This window comes from Rhinatrema bivittatum, chromosome 2 (genome assembly GCF_901001135.1).
Source record: "Rhinatrema bivittatum chromosome 2, aRhiBiv1.1, whole genome shotgun sequence".
NCBI lineage: Eukaryota > Metazoa > Chordata > Amphibia > Gymnophiona > Rhinatrematidae > Rhinatrema > Rhinatrema bivittatum.
The window spans coordinates 778715261-778739212 of NC_042616.1; the positions used below are offsets into that span (position 1 = coordinate 778715261).

The 23952-nt window shown below is 43.0% G+C and overlaps 2 protein-coding genes across 4 annotated transcripts in view; one reads left to right on the forward strand and one right to left on the reverse strand.

Moving 5' to 3' along the window:
• The window catches only part of TG (thyroglobulin), a 422996-nt gene that overhangs the window by 264842 nt on the left and 134202 nt on the right, over nt 1-23952 (forward strand). The window lies entirely within an intron of this gene.
• Nucleotides 1-23952, reverse strand: part of SLA (Src like adaptor) — a 76743-nt gene that overhangs the window by 5420 nt on the left and 47371 nt on the right. For 2 of the 3 annotated variants that reach the window (XM_029592051.1, XM_029592052.1), the window contains exons 3-6: nt 17003-17102; nt 12046-12132; nt 7556-7659; nt 5096-5227 (exon numbers count right to left, since the gene is read on the reverse strand). In XM_029592051.1, the coding sequence (XP_029447911.1) occupies nt 5096-5227; nt 7556-7659; nt 12046-12132; nt 17003-17102 (423 nt within the window). The remainder of the gene's footprint in view (nt 1-5095; nt 5228-7555; nt 7660-12045; nt 12133-17002; nt 17103-23952) is intronic. The other variant, XM_029592053.1, reaches the window with a different exon arrangement.

The following is a 23952-nucleotide window of genomic DNA, read 5'->3' on the forward strand; positions in this document are numbered from 1 at the left end:
GGTCACTTAAGTGCTGAATCTAAAACATTCCATAGAACTGAACCCATTTGTGAAAATGTTCTTAGTCTTGTTGAGTTCTACAACTTGAAACATCAGGCATCTTGAACAAACATTGTCCATCTGAATGAAGAGGCCTAGCTGGAGCATAAAACTCAATTAATTCTACCAGTGGAAAACCCTCATATTTCAGGGACCTAAACAGTAGAGTCAGCCTTTTAAATTTGACCCTTTCAGCTATAGATAACCAGTATCATTTGCTCATAATATTTAGCCCCAGTAATAACTCTCACAGCCCCATTCTGTACTAATTGTTGCACTCTAAGTAACACTTTGGGTAAACCTACAAACAGAGAATGACAATAATCAATTTTTTAAACAACTAATGCCTGCAATACTGAGCGAAAATCTGATAGGGGTTTAGCAAAGACTTCAATGGTCGGATCATATGTTGCTTTAGAAAGTCTGCTCTTGCCACCTGCTGAATATACGGCTTCATAGATAGATTAGTATCTAGCTCATAATAGGCACCTCAGAGACCTGGTGGAAGGAGGTCAACCAATGGAAGACTATAATATCGTACAAACTCTATCAAAATGACAGGAGGAAGAGGTAACACTATATGATAAAGATAGCAAAGAGTCAAGCAGGATGAACGTCCTGCACAGCAGTGTAGACCAGTTCTGTGGAACAGATTCATAAATGATTTGGAAAAGAGAGTAGGGAAGTGCAGTTTTTTTTGTTTTTTGTGTCATTTTCATTTTGTGTTGTTTTTTGTTTGATTTCATGTTTCAAATGGTTTATTGGGGGGGGTTTCCCCTAATTTTGTGGTTAGTGAGCACTAAATTCTAAATGGCAGATAAAATTTAATGTGAACAAGTACAAAGTGATGCAAATAAGGAGAACTAATCCTAACTATTGGTAAACCCAGCTGAAAGGCCTCCTTAAATAAATGAGCCTTTACAAGTTTCCTAAAACCCTTCAAATCTAAAACCAGTCGTAGCTCGGCAGGTAGACTGTTCCAGAGCAATGAAGCAGCCTGTGAAAACGCCTGATGGATTGGCTAGTCTCAAGCAAGGGTGTTGCCTTTACACCGGGGACAGGTGACAGTTGCCGGCCAGAGGAGCACAAGGCATGAATAGGGGCTATATAGTTACAAGCAACTCCTTCAAACAACTGGAACAGTCTTCATGTTATACTCAGCAGACAAATGTCTAAATTATAAACTTTGTCCGCCTCTTGATCGGGAGCCAATGACGATCTCGCAGATCAGGAGAAATGTGTGCATGAACAGGAGTGCCAGAAACTAGCCGTGCAGCAGCGTTCAATAAAACCTGTAAGGCATGTAGATGACACGTAGGAAGGCCTATATAAAGGGCATTCCCATCATCTAATGTGGCTCTGCCAGGATACATTTTCCACCAGCTTTAGCCAGGTAGGTGGCTAAATCCTTTATAAAATCTTTCTCAGAGCAACGTAGCAGATAATAGCAGATAAAGGCCAATTGACACATCCAGTCTGCCCCATTGTTCCTGCTCACATTAGGAACATAAGAACATAAGAAAATGCCATACTGGGTCAGACCAAGGGTCCATCAAGCCCAGCATCCTGTTTCCAACAGTGGCCAATCCAGGCCATAAGAACCTGGCAAGTACCCAAAAACTAAGTCTATTCCATGTTACCATTGCTAATGGCAGTGGCTATTCTGTAAGTGAACTTAAAAGCAGGTAATGGACTTCTCCTCCAAGAACTTATCCAATACTTTTGTGCCAGAGGATGTGGTTAGTACAGCTATACTAACTGCACTAACCACATCCTCTGGCAACAAATTCCAGAGTTTAATTGTGCGTTGAGTAAAAAAGAACTTTCTCCGATTAGTTTTAAATATGCCCCATCCTAACTTCATGGAGTGCCCCCTAGTCTTTCTACTATCCGAAAGAGTAAATAACCGATTCACATTGCTTAGGATATATCCCAGTTGCTTGTCATGGAAGCTTGACCACCTGTAGGATATCGTTGCTTAGTCAAGTCCGTGTCTTCTGTCTTCCTTTTTGGTTCTCTCCCATCCATGTATTACATTGTGGGGGGGGTTTCTATGCCAGGGCATTCTAAAAGTTTGTAAGTTTGCTTCTATAAAAAGAGGGTTTCCTCTAGCACCTTTAAAAACACAATGCATCAAACATCCGATAGATAACCAAACCAGCAGATAATCAATTATAGTGTTTCCTCATACTTTTACTGGCACCATAACAGCGATTGTTACTACCGTAGTGACACTGCAGAGATGAAATATTCAGAGTGAGCACGAAACAGATAAAAGTGAAAGAGGAAAAGGTAATATCACATGCACTCCAGGTTTCATACAGTCTATCTGAAAGAAAAACATTTGCTTCACTTCTTATCCATTTATAAAGTGGAAAACCACCATATTTGCATAAGGCGAGAATATTTATAAATATGGGTGACTGATGTAATCTTTGCAAAAATGTTGTGTTTGTTTCCATGAGTGTTACTTAGGGTTCCTCAAAATATCAACATTTTGATTCCTTAAATAATTCACTTCCCCCTCCTTTTTGGTCTTAATTCTAGATCTCCCTTCCTTCTAGCCAACTAAATGCATAAGTGGGTGGACTGCTCTGGGAGGTAAAACGTAAGGACATGAACATGTAGATGCTAATAGAAAAGGCAAACATTTTTCAATGCAAAAGGCTTCTTATGAGGCTGAAAAGTAGATGACTCAGGAATGTTTCAAAAGTGATTCATCATGGAACGAGTGGTGGAAGCATGGGACAATATCCCAGTGAAAATGGACGAAGTACAAATGGTAACAGGAAAATATGGGATAAGCACAAATGATCCTTAGTTGTGAAGAAGTGAAGATAAAGCTGGAGATCAGCTGGGAGTCTAGCATTGCACCAGGAAGTACATTAGACAGACTACGTATGTTGCGCTGGAGGTGGACCCTTGGCCTGGTGCAGGATTGGTACGGCCCTCTGGTCAGATCCAGATGGCGCCTGCCACCAGGAGGCAGAGCGCACAAGGGGACAGAGGCTAGCTGGAGTTTCGCCAATAGCAATCCGGAGTTTCTACAGGTTGAGCCTTTGGGTACCCGGACCGCCTGGACTTAGGTGGGCCTCAGAGAGTCTCCCAGAGAGGTAGCGGAGAGGTGTGCCCACCACGAGCAAAGGTGCATTGCTGGTGAAGAAAGGAGGGACTAGACCTGAACCAGGATCACCGGAGACCTCAGGAAGGCAACAGGAAGTGAAAGTCCTCCGGGCGAGATAGGCAGCGCCTATTAGTCTAGTCTGATGTAGGCTGCGGGCAGCATCCGAGCAGGCTGGTCTGATGGTCACAGGAGTGAACAGAGTATCCGAGTGTAGCGCAAGGGTCAAAGCCAGGGTATCTGTCAGAGGGTGGTCAGCCAAAGCAAGGGTCAGTTCCGAGATCAGTCCGTGTGTAGTCAAGACGAGCAGAGGTCAGTTCCAGGTGGTAGTCAAGCATAGTGAAAGGCAGGCAGTGGTCAGTTCCAGGCAGCGGTCAAATGTAGTCAGGCAAGCAGGGGTCAGTACCATGAATCAGTCTGAGAAGGTACAACAAGAGGAAGAACGTGGAGCAGGAATCAGGACAGACGCTGGAACACAGAGAGGACCATGGGAACACAGGAACACTGGAACAGAGAATGGATCAAGGAAGCAGGAAGAACACAGGAACGTAGAACAGCAACTAGCTACACCGAAGGTGTCAACCTGATTGCCTAGGTGAGGTCCTGGGGACAGGGCCTCGCTTCTTATAGTCCTGCTATGTGATGTCATCGGGAGGTGTCTGGATCGAGGTTCCCGCCCTCGGCCCTTTAAATGTGGAGACGTCGGCTGCTCGTGCACCTAGGGGCAGGGCCAAGGACGCTGAAGACGCAGAGCCGCTACAGGAGCTCCGCTGAGAGGCCTGCAGCGTGGAGGAAGACGGAGGGGCCCAAGGAGAGTGTCGGGGACGTCGGGAGCTGGCAGCCGAGGCAAAGGAAGAGGAGCTGGAGCTTGTGGAGGGCAGCGTGAGGTGAGCAGGCCCAGTCACGGCACCAACGCGGCCGGGACACACAACAACGTAATTTTTTTATCCTTATCTATGGGCAGATTTATGTTTCCATGTCTTCTAATTTTTTTTTAACTTTCCATTTATTATATATTATAAACATGCATATTACAAGCAAGCATATAACCATGTAACACTTCCGACACAAGACAGCAGAAGAAAAAAGCAGATTATATATTCAAGAACAAGACCCACAAAGAAGGTGAGCAAAGAAATAAAAAAAAAAAAAAGAGGAAAGCAAAAAAAAAGAAAACCAGAAAGACAAATAGCTGTGGAATCCATGCCATCTACTTTATTGCTGTCTCTCCATTGACACTGCAGCTCTTTCCTTACGCCTCACATGTGCCCTCAAAGGCGTAAGGATTGTTCAGAGTCGTGAGCTGTAGCTGCTCTAATCAGCAATGCAATTCAAGTACAGCGGCACGCTTGGGGTGATCCTTCCTGTTCTTCTTCAGACCTTACAACACAGCAAGGCGTGCGACCAAAGGGAATGCTGTTCCAAGTAAGCAAAAGTGATATTCCAATTATGTCTTCAAGGGAGAATTTATTTAACGCTTCAGAATGTCAATCTCATGGAATACAGTCCCCCGACACGGCCGTGTTTCGCCGTAGGGGCTGCATCGGGAGGGACCCATGGGAAGAAAATTCCCATCCAGTTGTGAACGTCTATACAGAAAACAAAGAATAAACAATCAGAACAGTGGCAACCAAGGCTGAGAAGAACGCACATGAAATAACTGATTAGAATACATACCAGCTAAAGAATGTTGATTTCATGTGAATAATTTACAAAGTTTGTAGAATCAAGCAGAACAAAGAATACAGTTGGCCCAGCCAGGGGACTGTATTCTATGAGATTGACATTTCGAAGCTTAAATTAAATGCTCCTTGAATATTACTTTTGCTTTCTTGGAACAGCATTACCTTTGGTCACACACCTTGCTCTGTTGCATTTATTCCCCTGTGTGTCAAGGTTTATTCCACATTTACTCTTTGCTTCTTCAGACCTTACCAGAATAGTGGTTCACAAGGTGCTCCAGACACTGGAAGGTGAGCCTAGGTGAAATATAATACCAGTTGTTCGGCAGGCGGTAGATCCTGTAATGTTTCACTTGCCTGTGAAGAACCGATAAGGAATACAAACCTGCAAGGTACAAGAGAGCCAAAATGTTATTTTTATGGAAAAATTTTAGAAAATTTTAGAAAATTAAGTAGCAGCATTATACAGGCCACGTAGATATTACATCTGTCTCATTCAGCATACATTGCAGTTTTCTATTTATAAAAAAGGTTCTGGGTTTCAGTAAAGATGATGACTGCTAGATCTGCCTGTGTGAATATGCAACTTTATAGGAAATTATGCTGTATGAATCATCTGTGCTGGCCCATTAAAATGTAGCACCGACCTCAATGTTGTGATTTATCAAACTTACGCGCCACAGTCATCCTAGTGGTTTTCTGATCCCATACTTAAGGTATTCATCTAGGTTAGCTAGGATCATTTAAAGCAGACCACTGCTACTCAGCCATTCTTGTTTGTTATACCACTTGGACTATGCATCGAGCCTTACAAAGCCTCCTCTCCTTGGGTTTTCTTAGCCTTGAAATGTAAATATTAACTCCTCTTTTGTTCAATGTTTTAAAATTGTGTTATAATATAACCAGTAACCACGCATGCTCCTAGCGGTGGATTGAGAATTAATGATACAGACTGGATAAGTAATAAAAGAGTTGCTGCTTTTTACATTTCTCTCTGGTGCTCAGAGATCATTAAAGTCATGGCAGCAGATCACATGATGTGTTCTAACTTATCCAAAAGGAAATCATAACCCCCAAATTATTTCTTAATGTTTTGCCAAAACCATTTTTAATATTTTTTATTATTTATATTTATTATTTATATTTATGTTTATTGTTTTTGGATTTTGGATTTCTGTAAATAATTATAAAACCGCATCAGCAAGCCTGTCAGCATGTCTCAGTATATTCTCAGAGACCGCCTGGACTATTCAATCATTTACGGTTTTCTTGGTGTAAATAATACCTCTCAGAATTCAACAAAGTCTCTTACTTTATATGAGAATATCCCATTCTCCTCAATAGCAGATCACACAAGCCATGAATGGCTGTATGGGAATAACAGGAGAACGATTAAAAGATTTTCAAGGATTCCATTCTGTAGCTCCTGCCTCTTTTAAACAGGCTCACTAACTCATGAGGTCTGGTGGCGTTTTGCTAACATGGCCATGCCATCTTGTAAATGTTCCCATTTTATGCTTTTACAAGCCGTTAAGCCCGTTAAAACGGGCTACATTACATTTTGTTTTCAGTCCATTTTCTAACACAGCACCCTTCTACACTTTTTCTCCCTCTCTCCCCCTTCCCCTCGTTCACTCCTCCCCTTTCCTCCACTCAGTCTTACTCACCCTCTGTCTCCCACTGCCTTCTTCCCCTCACTCTCACCTCCCTCCCCTTCCCTCAGTCACTCCCACCTCTCTCCCCTTCCCTCAGTCACTCCCCACCCTCTCTCAATCCCATCCCATCCCCTCCCCCTCAGCCCTCCTCCACTCCCTTTTTCTCTGCTCCACAACTTCTTACCCTTCCACTTACTCACATCCCTGTCTCTCACCTCTCCCTCATTCTCCCTCCCCCTTCCACTTACTCACATCCCTGTCTCTCACCTCTCCCTCATTCTCCCTCTCCCCCTTCCACTTACATCCCAGACTCTCACCTCTCCCTCATTCTCCCTCTCCCCTCACTCTTCCCCACCCCCTACCTCCCTCCCACACACTTACCCACTCCTCCCTCCCTCTCACTCAGTCCCTCCCTCCCAGTCCCTCCCCCTCACTCAATCCCTCCCTCCCTCCCTCTCACTCAGTCCCTCCCTCCCCATGCCCTCCCCCTCACTCAATCCCTCCCTCCATCCCTCCCTCCCTCTCACTCAGTCCCTCCCTCCCTCCCACTCACTCAGTCCCTCCCTCTCACTCAGTCACTCCCTCCCACTCTCTCTCTCCGTCCCTCCCACTCCCTCCCTCCCACTCAGTCTGTCCCTCCCTCTCTCTCTCTCTCCTCCCTCCCTCGCTACTGGCCGCTGCCGCTACCGCCGCCGCCCGCTGCCGCTACCGCCGCCGCCGCCCGCCGCTGCTACTGCTACCGCCGCCGCCGCCATGTTTTTTTTTTCCTGACGCTGCCTAAGACCGACGTGCTCGCCCGCACATGTGCAGTAGAGCTGCTCTCTACTGCGCATTTGTGGCACGTCGGTCAAGCGTCGTTTATCTAGTTAGATACCCGGATGCACTTCCTCTCAGCACTCAATGGACTCTTGACCCACCACTCTTGTGTGAGCATGGCAGGTACAGAGAAGTGAGACGGAAGGATGACAAAAGCAAGCAAAGATTTTTTCTGGATCCAAATTATGAGCATGATAAAGGCAAGGTGAAAAAGAACAAGACTTCAGCTTTTATTTTCTCACCCTTCTTAGTTTGACTTTCTCTAATCATGAATGAACCGATCTTCTGGTTCGGAAGCTGCAAAAGTTCTTCTGCTTTCTCCCGTCCCAGTCCTTCAAACAGCCAACTAGAATGCACAGGAAATGTTATTACACAGTGAATAATCTAGTGAAGTCCTCACAGACTAGGGGTTGATTGGAGCTACTGAAATACAAAGTATAGCAGTAGAGTAGAAACCAGAACATTTTATAAGCTTAATGATTTCAAGAAAACCTGGGATAAGTACAGAGGATCCCTAGTTGCAAAGAAGTGAAAGGAAAGCCAGAGGTCAATTGAAGTTTATGGCCTGGCACTGAAAAATAAATTGGGCAGACTAGATGGGCTTTATGGGTCTTATCTGTCATATATATATATATATATATATATATAATTTTTTTTTAATGTTTCTATATACATGTCTACGAATGTCCAGTTGACACTAGATAGAAAAATCTTGAGACAGTATGTTTCTGTCATGTGACTTCATTCCAGGGCTACAGTTTTATAATTTAGTACTCCAGAAGTAAAAAAGGATCTATTACAGATGGAATTTCAGCACTGCCAGTTATTTTAGTTTTAATCTGAAGCACACAGTACATAAGGATGGATAGCAGATAAAAGCTGCCCATTTTGCCTACATACTGCAAAATCATACACCCTGCTTCATCTCTTGGTCCCATACTACTTTAGATCACCAGGTTGTGCCCATCCACTCCATGTGCCCTAACATCCTTTATGGACCCTGGTTAGAGGGAAAAGACCACTTGAATCCTAGTCAGTTTGATCTGGAGATATAGAAACAAATGATGGCAGAAAAGGACCAACGGTCCATCCGGTCTGCCCAGCAAGCTTATAATAGTCTCTGCCGCGCCAGAAGTCACCCCCATAACTTATCAGTTTCACAGACCGGCAAAATCAGGGCCCTTGTTGGTTGTTATTTGAGTCCACATTTCCTGTTACCCCTTGCTGTGAAGCAGAGAGCAATGTTGGGGTTGCATCAAGGGTAGTAGCCGCCGCATCAGCAAGTTACCCCTATGCTTATTTGCTTTCCCAAACTGCAGAATTCAATGTTCTTGTTGGTTGCTGTCTGAATCTATTTCCCATTTTCCACTTTCCCCCTGCCAATGATGCAGAGAGCAATGATGGATTTGCATCAACATCATGAAGGCTTATTGGTTATCTCAATCAACCTTCATCCTGTGCTTAGACTTGTGAATGTAGATGGTAGGAAAGAGTGCAACCTCACGAAAGTCTCCCTAACGCCATTATATGGCAACACTCCTAGCAGCTTACAGCTCTGCTTGAGACATGGAGGGAAAGTCTAATTCTTTTGTAACTTTTCTTGGTAACTGTCTAAATTATAAATATAGTAGCGTAAGGGCTCATCAGAAAAAAGATATTTACGTGTGGATAGTTATTTCCCTCCCACCTCCTCCACCGCCCCTTTTCTCAACAGCTGAACGCATGCTTGCTGGATAACAACACGCATGATTTTCTCAGCGGAGAAATGTGGCCATGCTGAGAAGCAGAGCATGTGCTTCCCCGAGTGAGTAAAAGTTGCACACGCATATTTATGCGCGTTATCACGGAGCATATCTACTTGTACGCGCACACAGAGACTGACCGCTGTCAGAAGGCTGTTTTATGCGTGCAAACATCCTTTTTACTTGCATGAGCCACGTGGAAAATTGCCGTTATATGTTCTATGAGAAACTTACATTATAGAACTCCGTGTTTAATTAAGGTTGCTGAAGAATAATTTTTTGGTGGGATACCATGGGGGGCTGTGGGGTAAAGGGAAGCCTCTAGTCAGCCAGTACAGCAGGAGCGACTGCAAATTTCTCCTGCTCTAGAGAGGATCCAGAAGCTCCTTGGGGGTAAGAGGAGAGGAGTTCCAGTATGGTGGGAGGGGGGAAAGGGAGATTTAATGGGGAGCTTTTTAGATTTTTGGGATGCGGGTCAGGATTTGTCCATGGGAGTGGGACTATGGGGAGAGGAGCTTATTGTGCAGTGCTTTAACTTCGGGAGAAGGCAGATTATCTTTGATGAGGGGCTGCCTAACTCGGGGTTAATGTCCCCTTTGACAGTCATGGCTCAGCGAACACAGGATCATGCTTTCCCATGGCCAGAAATGTACGTTCATATGTTCATATGTTCCCAGCACCCCTACCACAGTATTCACTAATCTACACTGCTCATGTACCACAATTTAGTTAATGCAACAGGAGATAACGCTCATTAAAACTGGGGTTTAATGCAGTATAGTAAAGAGGTTCCTTGTTTCCTGTGGTTTCATATCGTTGAGTATTTTAAGATTTCAAGGTGGGGGGAGCATGAACTATAGGCAGAAACCTTCTGAAACAATCACATTTGCTGGATGATTTCTTGAGCGTTGTATTTCATGAGCTGTATAACAAATCAACTAGTACAAGACTGGACAAAATATACTCTCTCATTCCAAATAATGAAGAGTTTGGGTACATTCACCACAGAAGAAAGCCAAGGAACCATAAAAGGGATGTAGGTCCTTTCTGAGGTCAAAGAAAACTTTATACAAGAACAATTAAAATAAAGGAAAGAATTTGTGGAGAAGCACCAAAGGCTCTGTAAAGTTGAAAAGAAATTCATTTAATTCATAGTCGATGGAAACTTTTCTTGGTAGGCTAAGAGGGGAAACGCCTGTCACAGCTTCAGTACAACAGAATGCACTGTAACCACAGTGATTTTCCACTTCAAGAGATCTTTCTGTTGTATTCTACATCTGTATCTTATTATTATACGGCAGAATTTTACAATTTATTTCACTTTTGGTTTGCAACTATTGTGGTCAAAGCAGGCTTGGATGAGAGAGTGCATCAGAGATGCACCGGCTGACATTAATCTTTCCATGGATGCTATGTGAGGGCCACAGCAAGCCATGGTGTAGCCAGGTTGGAATCAATAGGCTACGACCCCCCAGTAACCTAACCGGGCTGGTTAGTGGAGACCTGATGCTATGTTACTTTCTTGATACTTGATTGTGGAGATAAGTAAATATCACTGGTCACAACTCAGCAGATTTTTTTTTTTTGTTCATATAACCAAGAACTGTAGGCTTACAATCAAAATGAAATGCGAAAAGGGGCATAAGAGGAAACATGGCCATTAAAATGTGTGCATTAACACACGATTTACATATAATATAAATGCATGCCATTAGAACTCACAGTACAATGCATCTTTGTGCTTATTTGTTTTTCGAGGGATGTTTGCACACTGCCGTGTTATAAATTAGAATTCTAAGCTAGGGTGAGACAAACTATACAGCAAATCAATTTAAATAGCAGCCATTCAGTGCAGTGTATAAAACGTAGCATCGACTGAGTGACGCAGCATTAAATATGTGGAGCTTGATGCCATTAGCCATCTGATGCCTAAGGTGAGGAGCTGATTTTGTGGAACAATAGAACAGATAGGAATGGGAGTGCCTGGGGGTTATATTAAGTAAGGGAACATGTATGCTCTTCTACCCAGAAGCAAACAGGAAGGCAACAAAAACTGACTTGGATAATAATATCGTACAAGTGGTGAAGCTTCTATAATTGCCAATTGGGATATACCCTTTGCACTGAAGAGCACAAAAACCAGGCGAAAGGATTGGCCAAATTAGTCTTTATTTGCTATCGCCTTCTATGTTCTGGTTTCATGCTGTCAGGAATTTTAACTGGCAACCAGGGCTAGAGATGCTTATTAAGATCATATAGAGCAGCGGAAATGCATGACAGCCAGAAGACAATTCATAACCAGTTCCAATGGCCATTGCAAAAAGAGTTGTCAGTATGTAAACAAGGGGAAAAGATTTTGTATCTTAGCTGTCCATTATACACCGCTGTCTATGCGGAACGAACTGTGTATGTCACATCGTTCTTTAGATAGCAGTCAACTTTAGAACAAAGGAGGCTTATAGCCCATATGGCTACTACTAGTGCTGTACAAAAAAAAAATACATGGTAATGGCTACTAAACTTATGTGATAAAGCCACCACCAATTACATACTTCCAATAGCTGGGATTGAGCCATGTCCGACTCACAGGATACTGCTTTCCCAACAAAGGTCTGTTTTTCACTACATCCAACCTTGATAAAGCTTATGCACTATCAAGCAGTGCGGTGTAGAGGGATGACGAGGGTGACAGAACTTTTCTTTAGCACAATATATTTATTTCATTTCATTTTTATGTATGTACAACAATCAAAATTCACAATTTCAGTTATTTAAATATTTATTTAATTTTTTTTTTTTTAGTTAAAGGGTAAAAAGTATCATTGTAGGATAGTTTTGCACGGTACAGGCTGTTGTTTTTTTGAGCCATTTTCAATTTTCAGTTTATAGAACAATGTAAACCACTATAGCCAAGCTTTATAACCTAAAGACCATTGTGAATGTGGAATGCTGTGACTTTTACCATGCATAGGTGTACAATGCATACTCACCCATAGTAAACCTTGGCTACATATTTTCCTGGAATGTAATTTTCTCGACCTGTAGTGAGGGAGATGACTCTCCACCAGCCCCCTTCACTGTAAAAGGTGTACAGTATAGATAACGAGTTAGATACTATTTATAGCTGCAGCACAAGCTTTTTTGGTATGTTGTCTTTCTTACCCGAGTATTTAAAACACTTTACAGCCACATGCAATATGATACACGCCTATGATACATGGAGGCAAGTTTTACAACTGTCGGCATTGGGCCAAAGTCTATGGATACTTATAACCTGCAAACTTTGCACCAATTTTCATAGTGAAAGTATGCACATGCTTTCATTTTGAAACTTGCCGGAACTTTTTCCATGGAAAATAACACGCATGGAAAGTCAGAATCATATATATCTTTTACGTTTCATATAGGTATAACTTAACATTTTATTTGTATTCAATATGTGTTTCATTATGTTGCAAACCATGGGGGTCATTTTTCAAATCGCGATAATGATTGCATCGCGACTTTAACATTTAAATGAGGTAAAGGGGCGGAGTTTGGGCAGGGTTTGGGCGTGGAAAAATATTTTTATGTCGGTACAGCTACGAGCGATAATGTTTACACATTATCGCTGGAAATAAGAACACCTTTTGCAGTGGCGCTATGAGGGCGATAGTGTGCGGCCGGCTACATACTATCGCCCCCACCCTTTTTCTGGCTATGGCTCATCATTCCACTATATTTATAGTGTAATGATAAATCCTATGGAAAATGAGGTGGTCGTTTGGTGGACCAGATTAGAGTGGATTAAGATGAGGTTTAAAACTGTAACCTATGTGCATTATTTCCTGTCCCTGATATAAACACACCCCCAGGAACACCTTGCCTAACTGCAGCTAAAAGCAACAATGTGTGTGCTTTCACCCGGATCGAGGGCAGGCAGCTTGCAGAAGGTCAATCTCTGTCCCAGGAAGAACTGTGGTGGCTTGGACTTCTGAGAAATGCAAATTTTTTGAGAAAAGATATAGACCCCCTTCCTGGCTCTTTTGCCTTTTCTTTTATAGATAGAAGGAGGAGTGGCTATTTAGAGGGAAATGCTTTATAGAAGGGAGGTGGGAAAGGGAGACCATAACAGTTTTGCTGTTTCACCACTAACATCTTTATAAACCTGAAGGGAAAGGAGCACATGAGATTGGCCAGTGCTGGTTCGAATGGTGGAGCCGGAAGGGACAGGAGGTAGAAGTGCTGTTCTGCCCCCCTTCAACTAGCACAGCAGTGGATGGAAGGAGTAATGAGGGTCCCAGCCAGAACGAAGGGAGAGAGAAGGGGAATGTCTTCTGCTGAAGGAGGGAGGAGGATGACAAGACCAGGGAAGACCTGAGTCTGCTGGGGGGGGAGGGGAAGGAGACATTGTGGCCCTCACCTGGCCTTCAGCTAGCACCTGGAGGCTAGCTAAAAATTAAATATACATTCGGGTCGTGCCTAACAATATTTGCATTAACCTCATTTTAATATTTATGAGCTGGGCTGCAGCTCGTTAATATTTTGAGGGGTAATCTTATGACACTGTGCATAAGTTAGCTGGCAAATATGAGCACAAGTCGCGCGGACTTTCAAAACAGATTTACAGGCCTGAGTCTGCTTTGAGCATTCTCCCACCAATTCTACCTGCACACACTTTAAACCTGCCTTTTTAGTGCACAGAAATTCTTTAGGGAAATTTGCCTGCATATGCTTGAAATTTCAAACGTGTGCACATAACTCCAACCCCTTCCCCCATCTCTGCTCCCAGGAACTCTTCTGCGCAGTCCGGGTAAGCTTCTGGGCAAAAGTGGCTAAGTTTCCCCATATATCAGGCGGGCGATTTTAAGGACTGAGATCACCCACGGAACTGCTTTAGAAAAGTACCCTCCCTTTTCTGTTTGAACTTTTATGTCACCCCATCAAACTTGATGGGAATGGCCAAAGTGGAAAAATGACCTTCCCATATTGTGTTGGTTGGAATTCATGTTCCTGTTGCACACGTGCAGCATTAACATGCGTTAGGCTTAATGCAGGTTAGGTTAGCACCTTGGCCGCCGTGTGAGCTTTTGAAATGGTGCTAAATACACAGTGCACAGGTTCCTCCTTTTAACATGTCATTGTGGTAGCAGTTTTACAGAGCATGGGTGAGAACAGACTTGCAAGAAAAAGATCATTTGCTTGTGCTGTCAGTAAGCGCCGGGTGTGGGCTTGCTCACCCAAACATTCCTGCCCAGACCAGGCTCTCTCTTCATGGTTTCAGAGTTAAGTGTTTTGGCTCGACTTGCAGCAGATTTGAGAGGCTTGCAAACCACTTCAGCGTGGCAATTTGCATAGGTCATTGCGAGGGATTTTTGTTCATTTTTAGCTGCACCAAAACAGGAAGAGCGTGTTCCATTTGCTTGGTGTTGCACAACTTTGTTAACCTGGTGCGTCTGCTGATGGCTGCACAAGGCAGAGGTGCCCCACAGTGACGCTGTTCTTTCCGGAACGCAAGTAAACCGGGCACTTTGTGCTCTTATCTGATCTCGCTATTTCATAATGCAGCCAGAAAGTGCTTTTTTGATTTTGGCCCGGTTCATCATGAGTCGGGGGGGGGGGGGGGGGGGTTTGATTGTACGAGGAGGACCTGGCTAAAATAATCTTCAAAAATCATTGAAAAAAAACCAAAACAAAACAAACTATGAATGCTATCATAATTCACTGACACAGAACGGGCCAAAAGCTTTAGTGAATCTTTGGGGAAAAACACTTAGTACAGCCCGCCCTAAGAAGCAATGTGAAAATGCCTCTTCAGCATAAAACAACTTGGCACATTTCAGAAAACGAGGCACTCGCTTGTTTTGGCATCTGCTTCACTCTGACACTCATGTTCAATAGTCTTTTAAACAGTAAAACGTGCAACCAATTATAGCAATGCACTAATACTTACAAAGTATACATGTGCAGTTAATGTACTTATGCATTATAAGCATGCACTGCAAAAGCAGACAGTTAAGTAAATGTATGAATTCTTCAATAGTTAATCTGTAACCGGATGCTGACGTTCACTGCCTCTAAAATGTATCACAGAACAGTCAAACGTATGGGGCCCGTGAGTGCTTTCATGCAGCACCTGCAAAATACTTTAAAGGCGTTCACCCATACTATTTTTTCTGTACATAATATCTCTGACCACTAATTGCTGTCTGGCTGCAACATCATTTTTTTAAAGGGGAATTTCATGCTCAACTGCCCTTTAACCCATCGTGAAGGGTTACACAATTACACAATTGCTAGATGCTGCACAGTAATATACAATTCACTAAAAATAGTTTTTAGGGTTTTTTTTAAAGAAGGCTGACGTTTGGCAGAACTTGACCAGCTCACAGGCTTAGCTGTGGCAAGCCCCCCCCCCGCCGCTTCAGGTCTCCACCCATCCGTTGCTGGAGGGGGGAACGGCCATGGGATGCTTCAAGTCATGACTGACCTTGTTTGTTATGGACAGCAATCCAGCCACACGAAGCTTAAAGGGGTGGATTTTCAAAGTGGCTGAGCTGGTTATCTCCCAAAAAGACAGCTGGCTTGCCTTGAAATAAGGAGCACCTCCCCCACCCCCACCTCCCTCAATGCAGCTAAATTTAGCAGCTACATTGAGCCAATTTACCAGGAAGCTAAATTTAGCCACTGAAAACAATGGGTGGTCCCCAGGACCTGGAGAAGATTTAGCCAACTAGAGGCCATCTGATTTTCAGGAGCTTAAATTTAGCCACCAAATTCTGGGCAGACACAGGGCAAGCCTGAATTTAGATGGTTGTGGAAACCTTTCAGTTGCAAACATTGTCTGGCATAACATTTCCCTAAGGTTGCCAGCTAAGGTTTAGTAGCTCATCTAAGTTGCTCTGGGGCCCTTTTAGCTGCTAAGCATTAGAGTTATCGAAAATAATTTCAGCAAGTTTGAAGCTTATGTCTGTGCAGCACTAAGCTGCGTAGAAATAACTTATTAAAATATTTCCACCAGCTGAATTGGTTGAAAGGAGTATTTTAACATGCTGCACCTGGCTAAATTTGAAAATAATAATAAACTAGAGCACCAAAACCCCAGTCTGCATTTTGGAAACTGTATTTATTCACTTTTTCAACCAAATAACAGTACAACTTCAAGGAACATTCTTTTGGCAGAAAACACCCCCTCCCCCCCCCCCCCCCCCCCTCCCAATCCCTCCCCATCCCTCCCCGCTCATGCAATCCTTATGAAGATGTCCATATAGGCAGTAACACAGGGAAACCTGTGTTCTAGTTGTTGTATTTAATGCACTCCCGTTCCATGTAAACCAGCAAGATATGTGCTCATGATTGCCGGTATATAAAAACCTTAAATAAATAAAATAAATAAATAAACCGCCCGACTTCTCTTCAGTGTGCTAGTCTATGAATCCAGTTGGTCAGTCGCTGTATCCGGTGGTGCCTTTGATTGCATAGAAAGTGATACTGAAAGCGTTTAGCGTGAATTGGGATTCAACCTTCTGACTGGGATTTGCACAACGCGCTGCTTCAGCTGGGGCAGGTCCATCATCAGGATTGCCCTAGAAGGCCCTGAAAACCCTGGGGCAGCAGGGAAGAAGAGGAATCTGTAGGCATTATGGCATTTATCCCAGAGCGTAAACACAATGAGGGCAAGTTTCGGAAAGATTTACATGCGTAAAACTGGTTTTATGCGGGTAAATGGAGTTTTGAAAATTGCTACTTCATCGCGCGTAACTCCTTCGAAAATTCACTCCATAGGGCTGAATTGCAAATGGTTTTACGTGCGTGAATGGACTTTTGAAAATTACCATGATGTGGTTCACGCACGGAACTCCTTTGAAAATTGCTTCCAAAGTGCATGTAAGAATGTAGTTTGATAGTTCCTTCCCAGATAGTCCTTTTCATTTCTCTGAGCTAGTGGAGAAATGAAGAGTAACTTACTTTGCTATCACGCGTAGTTTCTCTCCGAAGCAAAATATCGGCTGGCTTACATCAGGAGATGGATAATCAGCAAGGACAGCAAGGAACTCATTCTCTTCACCTAAGTAAGATAGTATTATTAAGATTAGATTTGAAACGGGGTGTCACAAATTTCGCGCTACAGAGAGGTCAAAGCTTGAGTTATTTATTTTTACAATTTTAGAACGCTTGCAGTGTAGAGTTGTGATTTGGATTTAATTATTCACCTCTCCAAGCCTGAGCTCAAGGCAAGTTCCATTTCGGGTACGGAAGATATTTCACTGCCCCGGAGAGCTCACGTTCTAAGAGGCTTCCTCCCATTTTGTGTCTATGCAAAAAATGCTTAATAAATAGGGCCCTAAGTTTGTACTCCTTCTCACAAGGAGCATTATTGAAAGAAATTAAGATCTGAATCATAGTTCTAGGGTTGCCAACTGGCTCCAGATTTTCAGGATAGGTTGATCCAGTCCTGCCTTTACTCCCCTGCCTGCAGGTTCTTATAGTTTTGCTTTTACTAGGGAATGCAATAGGGAAATCAGAATAAATCCCAGCATGCAACAGGGTAAAACCAAGACTGGATCAACCTGCTCTGAAAATCTGGAGCCAGTTGGTATCCCTACATGGTTCTCAGCCCAGGTTCCTAACTCTAGGCTGCTAGGCCACCTCATTAGAGTATTCCATCACTTTTGGAGCAGTTACATTCATCCTAACATAAGAACATAAGAAATTGCCATGCTGGGTCAGTCCAAGGGTCCATCAAGCCCAGCATCCTGTTTAAAGCAGAGGCCAAACTAGGCTACAAGAACCTGGCAATTACCCAAACACCAAGAAGATCCCATGCTACTGATGCAATTAATAGCAGTGGCTATTCTCTAAGTAAACATTCTGTTTGCTTTTTTGACTGCTGCAGCACATTGAGCCAACGATTTTAAAGTATTATCCACTATGATGCCTAGATCTTTTTCCCTATGTGCAACACCTTGCACTTGTCCACATTAAATTTCATCTGCCAATTGGATGCCCAATCTTCCAGTCTTGCAAGGTCCTCCTGTAATGTATCACAATCCGCTTGTGATTTAACTACTCTGAATAATTTTGTATCGTCCGCAAATTTGATAACCTCACTCATCGTATTCCTTTCCAGATCATTTATATATATATATTGAAAAGCACCGGTCCAAGTACAGATCCCTGACGCACTCCACTGTGTACCCTTTTCCACTGAGAAAATTGACCATTTAATCCTACTCTCTGTTTCCTGTCTTTTAACCAGTTGGTAATCCACGAAAGGACATTGCCACCTATCCCATGACTTTTTATTTTCCTTAGACGCCTCTCATGAGGGACTTTGTCAAACGCCTTCTGAAAATCCAAATATACTACATCTACCGGTTCACCTTTATCCACATGTTTATTAACCCCTTCAAAAAAATGAAGCAGATTTGTTAGGCAAGACTTCCCTTGGGTAAATCCATGTTGACTGTGTTCCATTAAACCATGTCTTTCTATATGCTCTATGATTTTGATCTTTAGAATAGTTTCCACTATCTTTCCCAGCACTGAAGACAGGCTCACTGGTCTATAGTTACCCGGATCACCTCTGGAGTCACATCTGACTCTATGCTTTTTTGTGTGCATTCTGGATATACAAATGCTATCTTTTCAATGCATCTTGCTGACGGTAGTTAATGTTCTCATAAGCTTGATAAGGTATGTGGTAAAAACTGCTTTGTATTTTTTCTTGGCTTGACCTGTTCTTGGAATATAAATAGATTCTTTGTAAGTCATGCTACCATTGGACTGACCTAAGAAAGAATGATCCAGATATTTTCATACAGAAACAGCCAATCTCACTTGATCAAAGTAAAGATGTATGGCATGATTAATTTTAATTAAAGAGAATGACCATCATATTACACTATAGATTAAATATCATTAGGGCTCAGAGTGCTGCCCTTTTAAAGTGCATACGTTTTAATCAACAGTCATTCTAAATTTTAAAGTGCAGAATTCAAAAAAACACCAATGTGCAATTTAATATTCCATAAGAATATAAGAACATGCCATACTGGGTCAGACCAAGGTTCCATAAAGCCCAGCATATTGTTTTCAACAGTGGCCATTCCAGGCTATAAGTACATGGCAAGTACCCAAAAACTAGGTCTATTTCATGCTACTGATGAATAACAGTGGCTATTTTCTAAGTTAACTTGATTAATAGCAGGAAATGGATTTCTCCTCCATGAACTTATCCAAACCTTTTTTAAACCCAGCTACACTAACTGCACTAACCACATCCCCTGGCAACAAATTCCAGAGTTTAATTGTGCGTTGAGTGAAAAATAACTTTATCCGATTAGTTTTAAATGTGCTACATGCTAACTTCATGGATGCCCCCTAGTCCTTCTATTATCTTAAAGAGATAATAACCGATTCACATTTTCCCATTTTAGTCCTCTCATGATTTTAAACACCTCTATCATATCCCCCCCCCCCCCCCTCAACCGTCTCTTCTCCAAGCTGAACAGTCCTAACCTCTTTAATCTTTGCTCATAGGTTAGTTGTTTCATCCCCTTTATCATTTTGGTCGCCCTTCTCTGTACCTTCTCCATCACAACTATATCTTTTTTTGAGATGCAGCGACCAGAATTGTACACAGTATTCAAGGTGCGGTCTCACCATGGAGCGATACAGAGGCATTATGACATTTTCTGTTTTATTCACCATTCCCTTTCTAATAATTCCTAACATTCTGTTTGCTTTTTTGACTGCTGCAGCACACTTAGCTGACGATTTCAATGTATTCGCCACTATGACGCCTAGATCTCTTTCCTGGGTGATAGCTCCTAATGTTTGTAATTAGTTCCACCACATTAAAATTGAAATGCCCAATATTGCAATGTTTCAGAAGATGTAATTTCTTCCTTCTTCAGGGGAAAGACAGTCTAAACGTGGAATCAGAAGAGCCCTGATTTAGACATTAGAGGAACATGTAAAGCTCAATACCAATAATGCTTGAAGTTTTGTGGGAGAGGAGTTATGTCGAAAAACTCATTTTAAATCTCACAGTCTCCAATTGATCGGCAGTCGAGTGGGACACTAACTTATGTTATTTTCGTAGCATTCAAGGCCCTGGCCCATGCGATTATCATGCTCTCCCTAAAAAGAGATGGCAATTATGTGTTTGCCAGTGTTTATATATTTTAAAAAAGGACTTAGAAAATGTAATTAAAAAAATGGAAGACTAATACTGTTGAACCTTAGAAATAGACAAACCTGTACTCCTTAAGCTTCTGATTAAAATGCTGATGCCGCTAATAGAATTGCCTAAAAAATGGAGCTCTCAAGGTGATTATATAATCTCAGGCAGAACGTAAAGGACCCTTTTACTGTCTAAGTACAGCACAGACTTCCCAAATGTACCACACACACATATAGTTTATTAAAACGTAAACATGTTTCTTCATTCGTGGTTATTTGTACTTAGCTGGTTCTCTAAATAGAACATCTGGCGAGGGAGGAAATGTGACGAGAGTGAGGTGAATAAGTAGGCTTGTGGGACGAAACATGGAACAGTACTTCCGAAAGCTGCACCAGTACATGCCAGGTTTACTGACGTCAGAAGACTGGGTTACAAACCATGGACATTTTCTTCTCCCAGACACAATCACGGTTGATGTCTTTTATAGATTTCCAAGTAACAAACTAATTAACAAGAGATTGAGTAATGAGCATGAGCATTGTCAGTGTGACCCCACCCCTCCCCCCCATCCAGCACAAGGGAGCACTTTGGGGGTGGAGAGGCAATCAAACACCCCATGGTCCCTGGGTTCTTTCCTGACCGGGGGGGGGGGGGGGGGGGGAAGAAAAGTCTTTCAAGAGCCTTCGGCTTGTGGAAGGTCTTCTGGTACTTTCCGGTACAACAAACACCTACAACCGCCCAAGGCTGGGGTTGTTCCAAAAGATACTTGATTAATTTTGGTAGGCGGCACACGTTTGTCTAGGGTAATCCATACAAAAATATAACTTGAATTTTCAAAGCTGATTTATGTGCACCAGTCCACTTTGAAGACATGCAGTTGTCCCCCTGTAAGCGTGCCAGCACACACACACACACACACACACACACACACACAGTTGCTAATGCTCCCAAGCAGGTGTAACTTTGGGTGTGCGGATTTATGTGTATGCTTTGAAAAATCGAAAGCATGTGCATAAATTCTTTCCCTGCCCCAACTCTGCCCCCAGAACAAATCTTCCTATTGCAGGTATAAGCAGGCTGCGCACATAATTTCACCAACAGAGCTCTCGGTTTATTTTCAAAATGCAATTTGCACACATAAAACTGGGTATTATGCACTTAAAGGCGGTAATTTTCAAAATGTTTTACACACGTAAATGGGCTTGTGAAAATTGCAACTTTTATACGTGTAACTCCTTTTAGAATTACCTCCATACAGTGTTGAAAATCAAGTCTGAAATGCATTATTTCACTCTAATAATAGGTATCACCTTATTGTTTTGTTGCTATTTGTTAACTTTCATAAATTTATTTGCAAATGGTGTCATTAATCCTTTACATTGCTTTTGTGTGAATGCATAGGAAATAAAGGTCTATCTGTGCTGTACGTCTTGTGGAGCAATAGAAATCTACAGTGCAGAACCATGGCCTGGAAGTTCTTCCTTTCTTCCAGCTCAATCAAAAATAGTGCTGGGACTCAGGTGCCATGATCCTTCATTCACAACTACCCAGGGACTTTGCCCCTATTTTAATAGGTTCACCTTTCCATTGGTCCAGTCTGGTTATTGCAGCAATAATCCTGAGGCCAGGAGCCGTGCACCAAAGCTCCTTCCAGAACTCTCTATCATGTGCTCTAAATTTGGTCACCAGGAGTTGCCCTTAAAAATTACCCTTTTTTGGCCTGGCAGTTCCTTCTTTTCATATTTCTAGCCTTAAGTCCACCAGCAACTTCCCTAATATCTTCTAGTCAGGACCTCATCATTTTAATGTTGGCAACAGAGTACCTGCCTGAGAGGAAGGGTAACTTCATGCATGTGTGCCTTGGCATGCGTATCAGGGATACCTGCACTTTTTCAAAGTGGACATACAGGCAAAACTCTGCTTTGAAAATTCAGGCTAAAATATGCATGGGTACTCACAGGCTTGAGCCATAAGCGAGCTGTTTCTCATCTACCTTACATTGATTAGTTTTCGGGATCACATTCTCAGGTCAGAATAGAATGATCAACAATTGACATTTGCTAGAAAATATAAATGAATTCGAAAAGGTATTCCAATAATAGTGTGAAGGGAAAGGGGGATTGGGGGGAGAGATTGAGTGGTGATCAGAAAGTGACAGCCACTATAAGTTTGTGGCTCGTGATGAGTTAAGAAACCTAGACCTTTGTTGAGTCCATTCTTGTCAGTTCCAGAGTGTCTGATTATTTTAATTTTGAAAGTCTTCTGCTCCTGGATGTGTAATTATCCTGATTATAAGGTTATTGATGTAGTAGTCTGATTCTGAAAAGTGCTCCTCACTGCCCCCATGGCAGTGGGAAGCACTTGATCTTCTCTGTGGTTTTGATCTTGCCTTTAATGTCTGGCCTGTCTCACCAATGGAGCATGCTTCTTCACATTTTCTGCATTGAATGATATACACTACATAAGAAGAGGACGAGTAAGATCTTTGTGGAGCCCTGTGATATGTCAGATATAAACCATTATCTTCTTTCTGAGTTTCTGTTAGAAGCTTGCTTATTACAAATTTTTGTTGCACATTACATGGTTGCTTGAAGGCCACCCAGTCTGAAGCAAACATTAGTAAAAACTGAGCTTAAAGATGTTTCCATAGCTAACCCGACAATGGAAAGTAAATGAACCATTATCAACATCAGCCTTCCTGTATTGTTGACATGCAAGACTGCACTCTGCTAGGCATCCGCAGCTTTGTTACACCAGCCTTTCTATCCATCACCATGCTTCAAAACGAATGATTCCTGCATTTCTCCTGACTTCCAGTCTTTGTATTCTCCTTTTCATGATATTGCTAAGGCTGTCTGTTCAGGGCAGAGACAAAGGAAAATTAGTTTCTTACCTGATAATTTTCGTTCCTGTAGTACCAAGGATCAGTCCAGGACACCTGGGTTGTGACTCCGCACCAGTAGATGGAGACAGACTAAAACTTGTGGGCGGAGCCATATATGCCCCTGTGCCAGTCACAGCCCCTCAGTCATACGTAATGTCAAAGTAGCAATGCAACCAAGCAACAAAACTGGCTATAAAATACACTTCTAACCCAAAACTGAGCCTCAAACTCCTAACCGGACTCCCCAACCGGAAGAGCTAAACAAGCGATCAGCAGGACTAAGAACAATTATGAGCGGACTCTCCGTTACTGTAGCGAAGCCCTGCGGGCGGGATCCTGGACTGATCCTTGGTACTACAGGAACGAAAATTATCAGGTAAGAAACTAATTTTCCTTTCCCTGTACGTACCAGGATCAGTCCAGGACACCTGGGATGTACCAGAGCAAAACTTACCTAGGGTGGGAAGCAGAGAGTCCCGCTCGGAGTACCCTCTCTCCCAATCCCCCGGAATCGGGAGCCCGGACATCCAACCGGTAGTGCCCGATAAGGGTATGCATCGGGAGCCCGGGCATCCAACCGGTAGCGCCCGATAAGGGTATGCATCGACTTCCAGGGAGCCGCCCTGCCAATCTCTTGAGGCGATACCTGATAAGCTTCCGCCCAGGATGCGGCCTGGGAATGAGTCGAATGAGCCCGCAGACCCACCGGAAGCGGCTTACCCTGTACCAAGTACGCGGAGCCAATGGCCTCCTGAAGCCAACGCACGACCGTCGGGCGGGACGCAGCGGCCCCTTTCTTTGGCCCCGAGAACAAAACGAACAGATGGTCGGCTACCCGGAACGGAT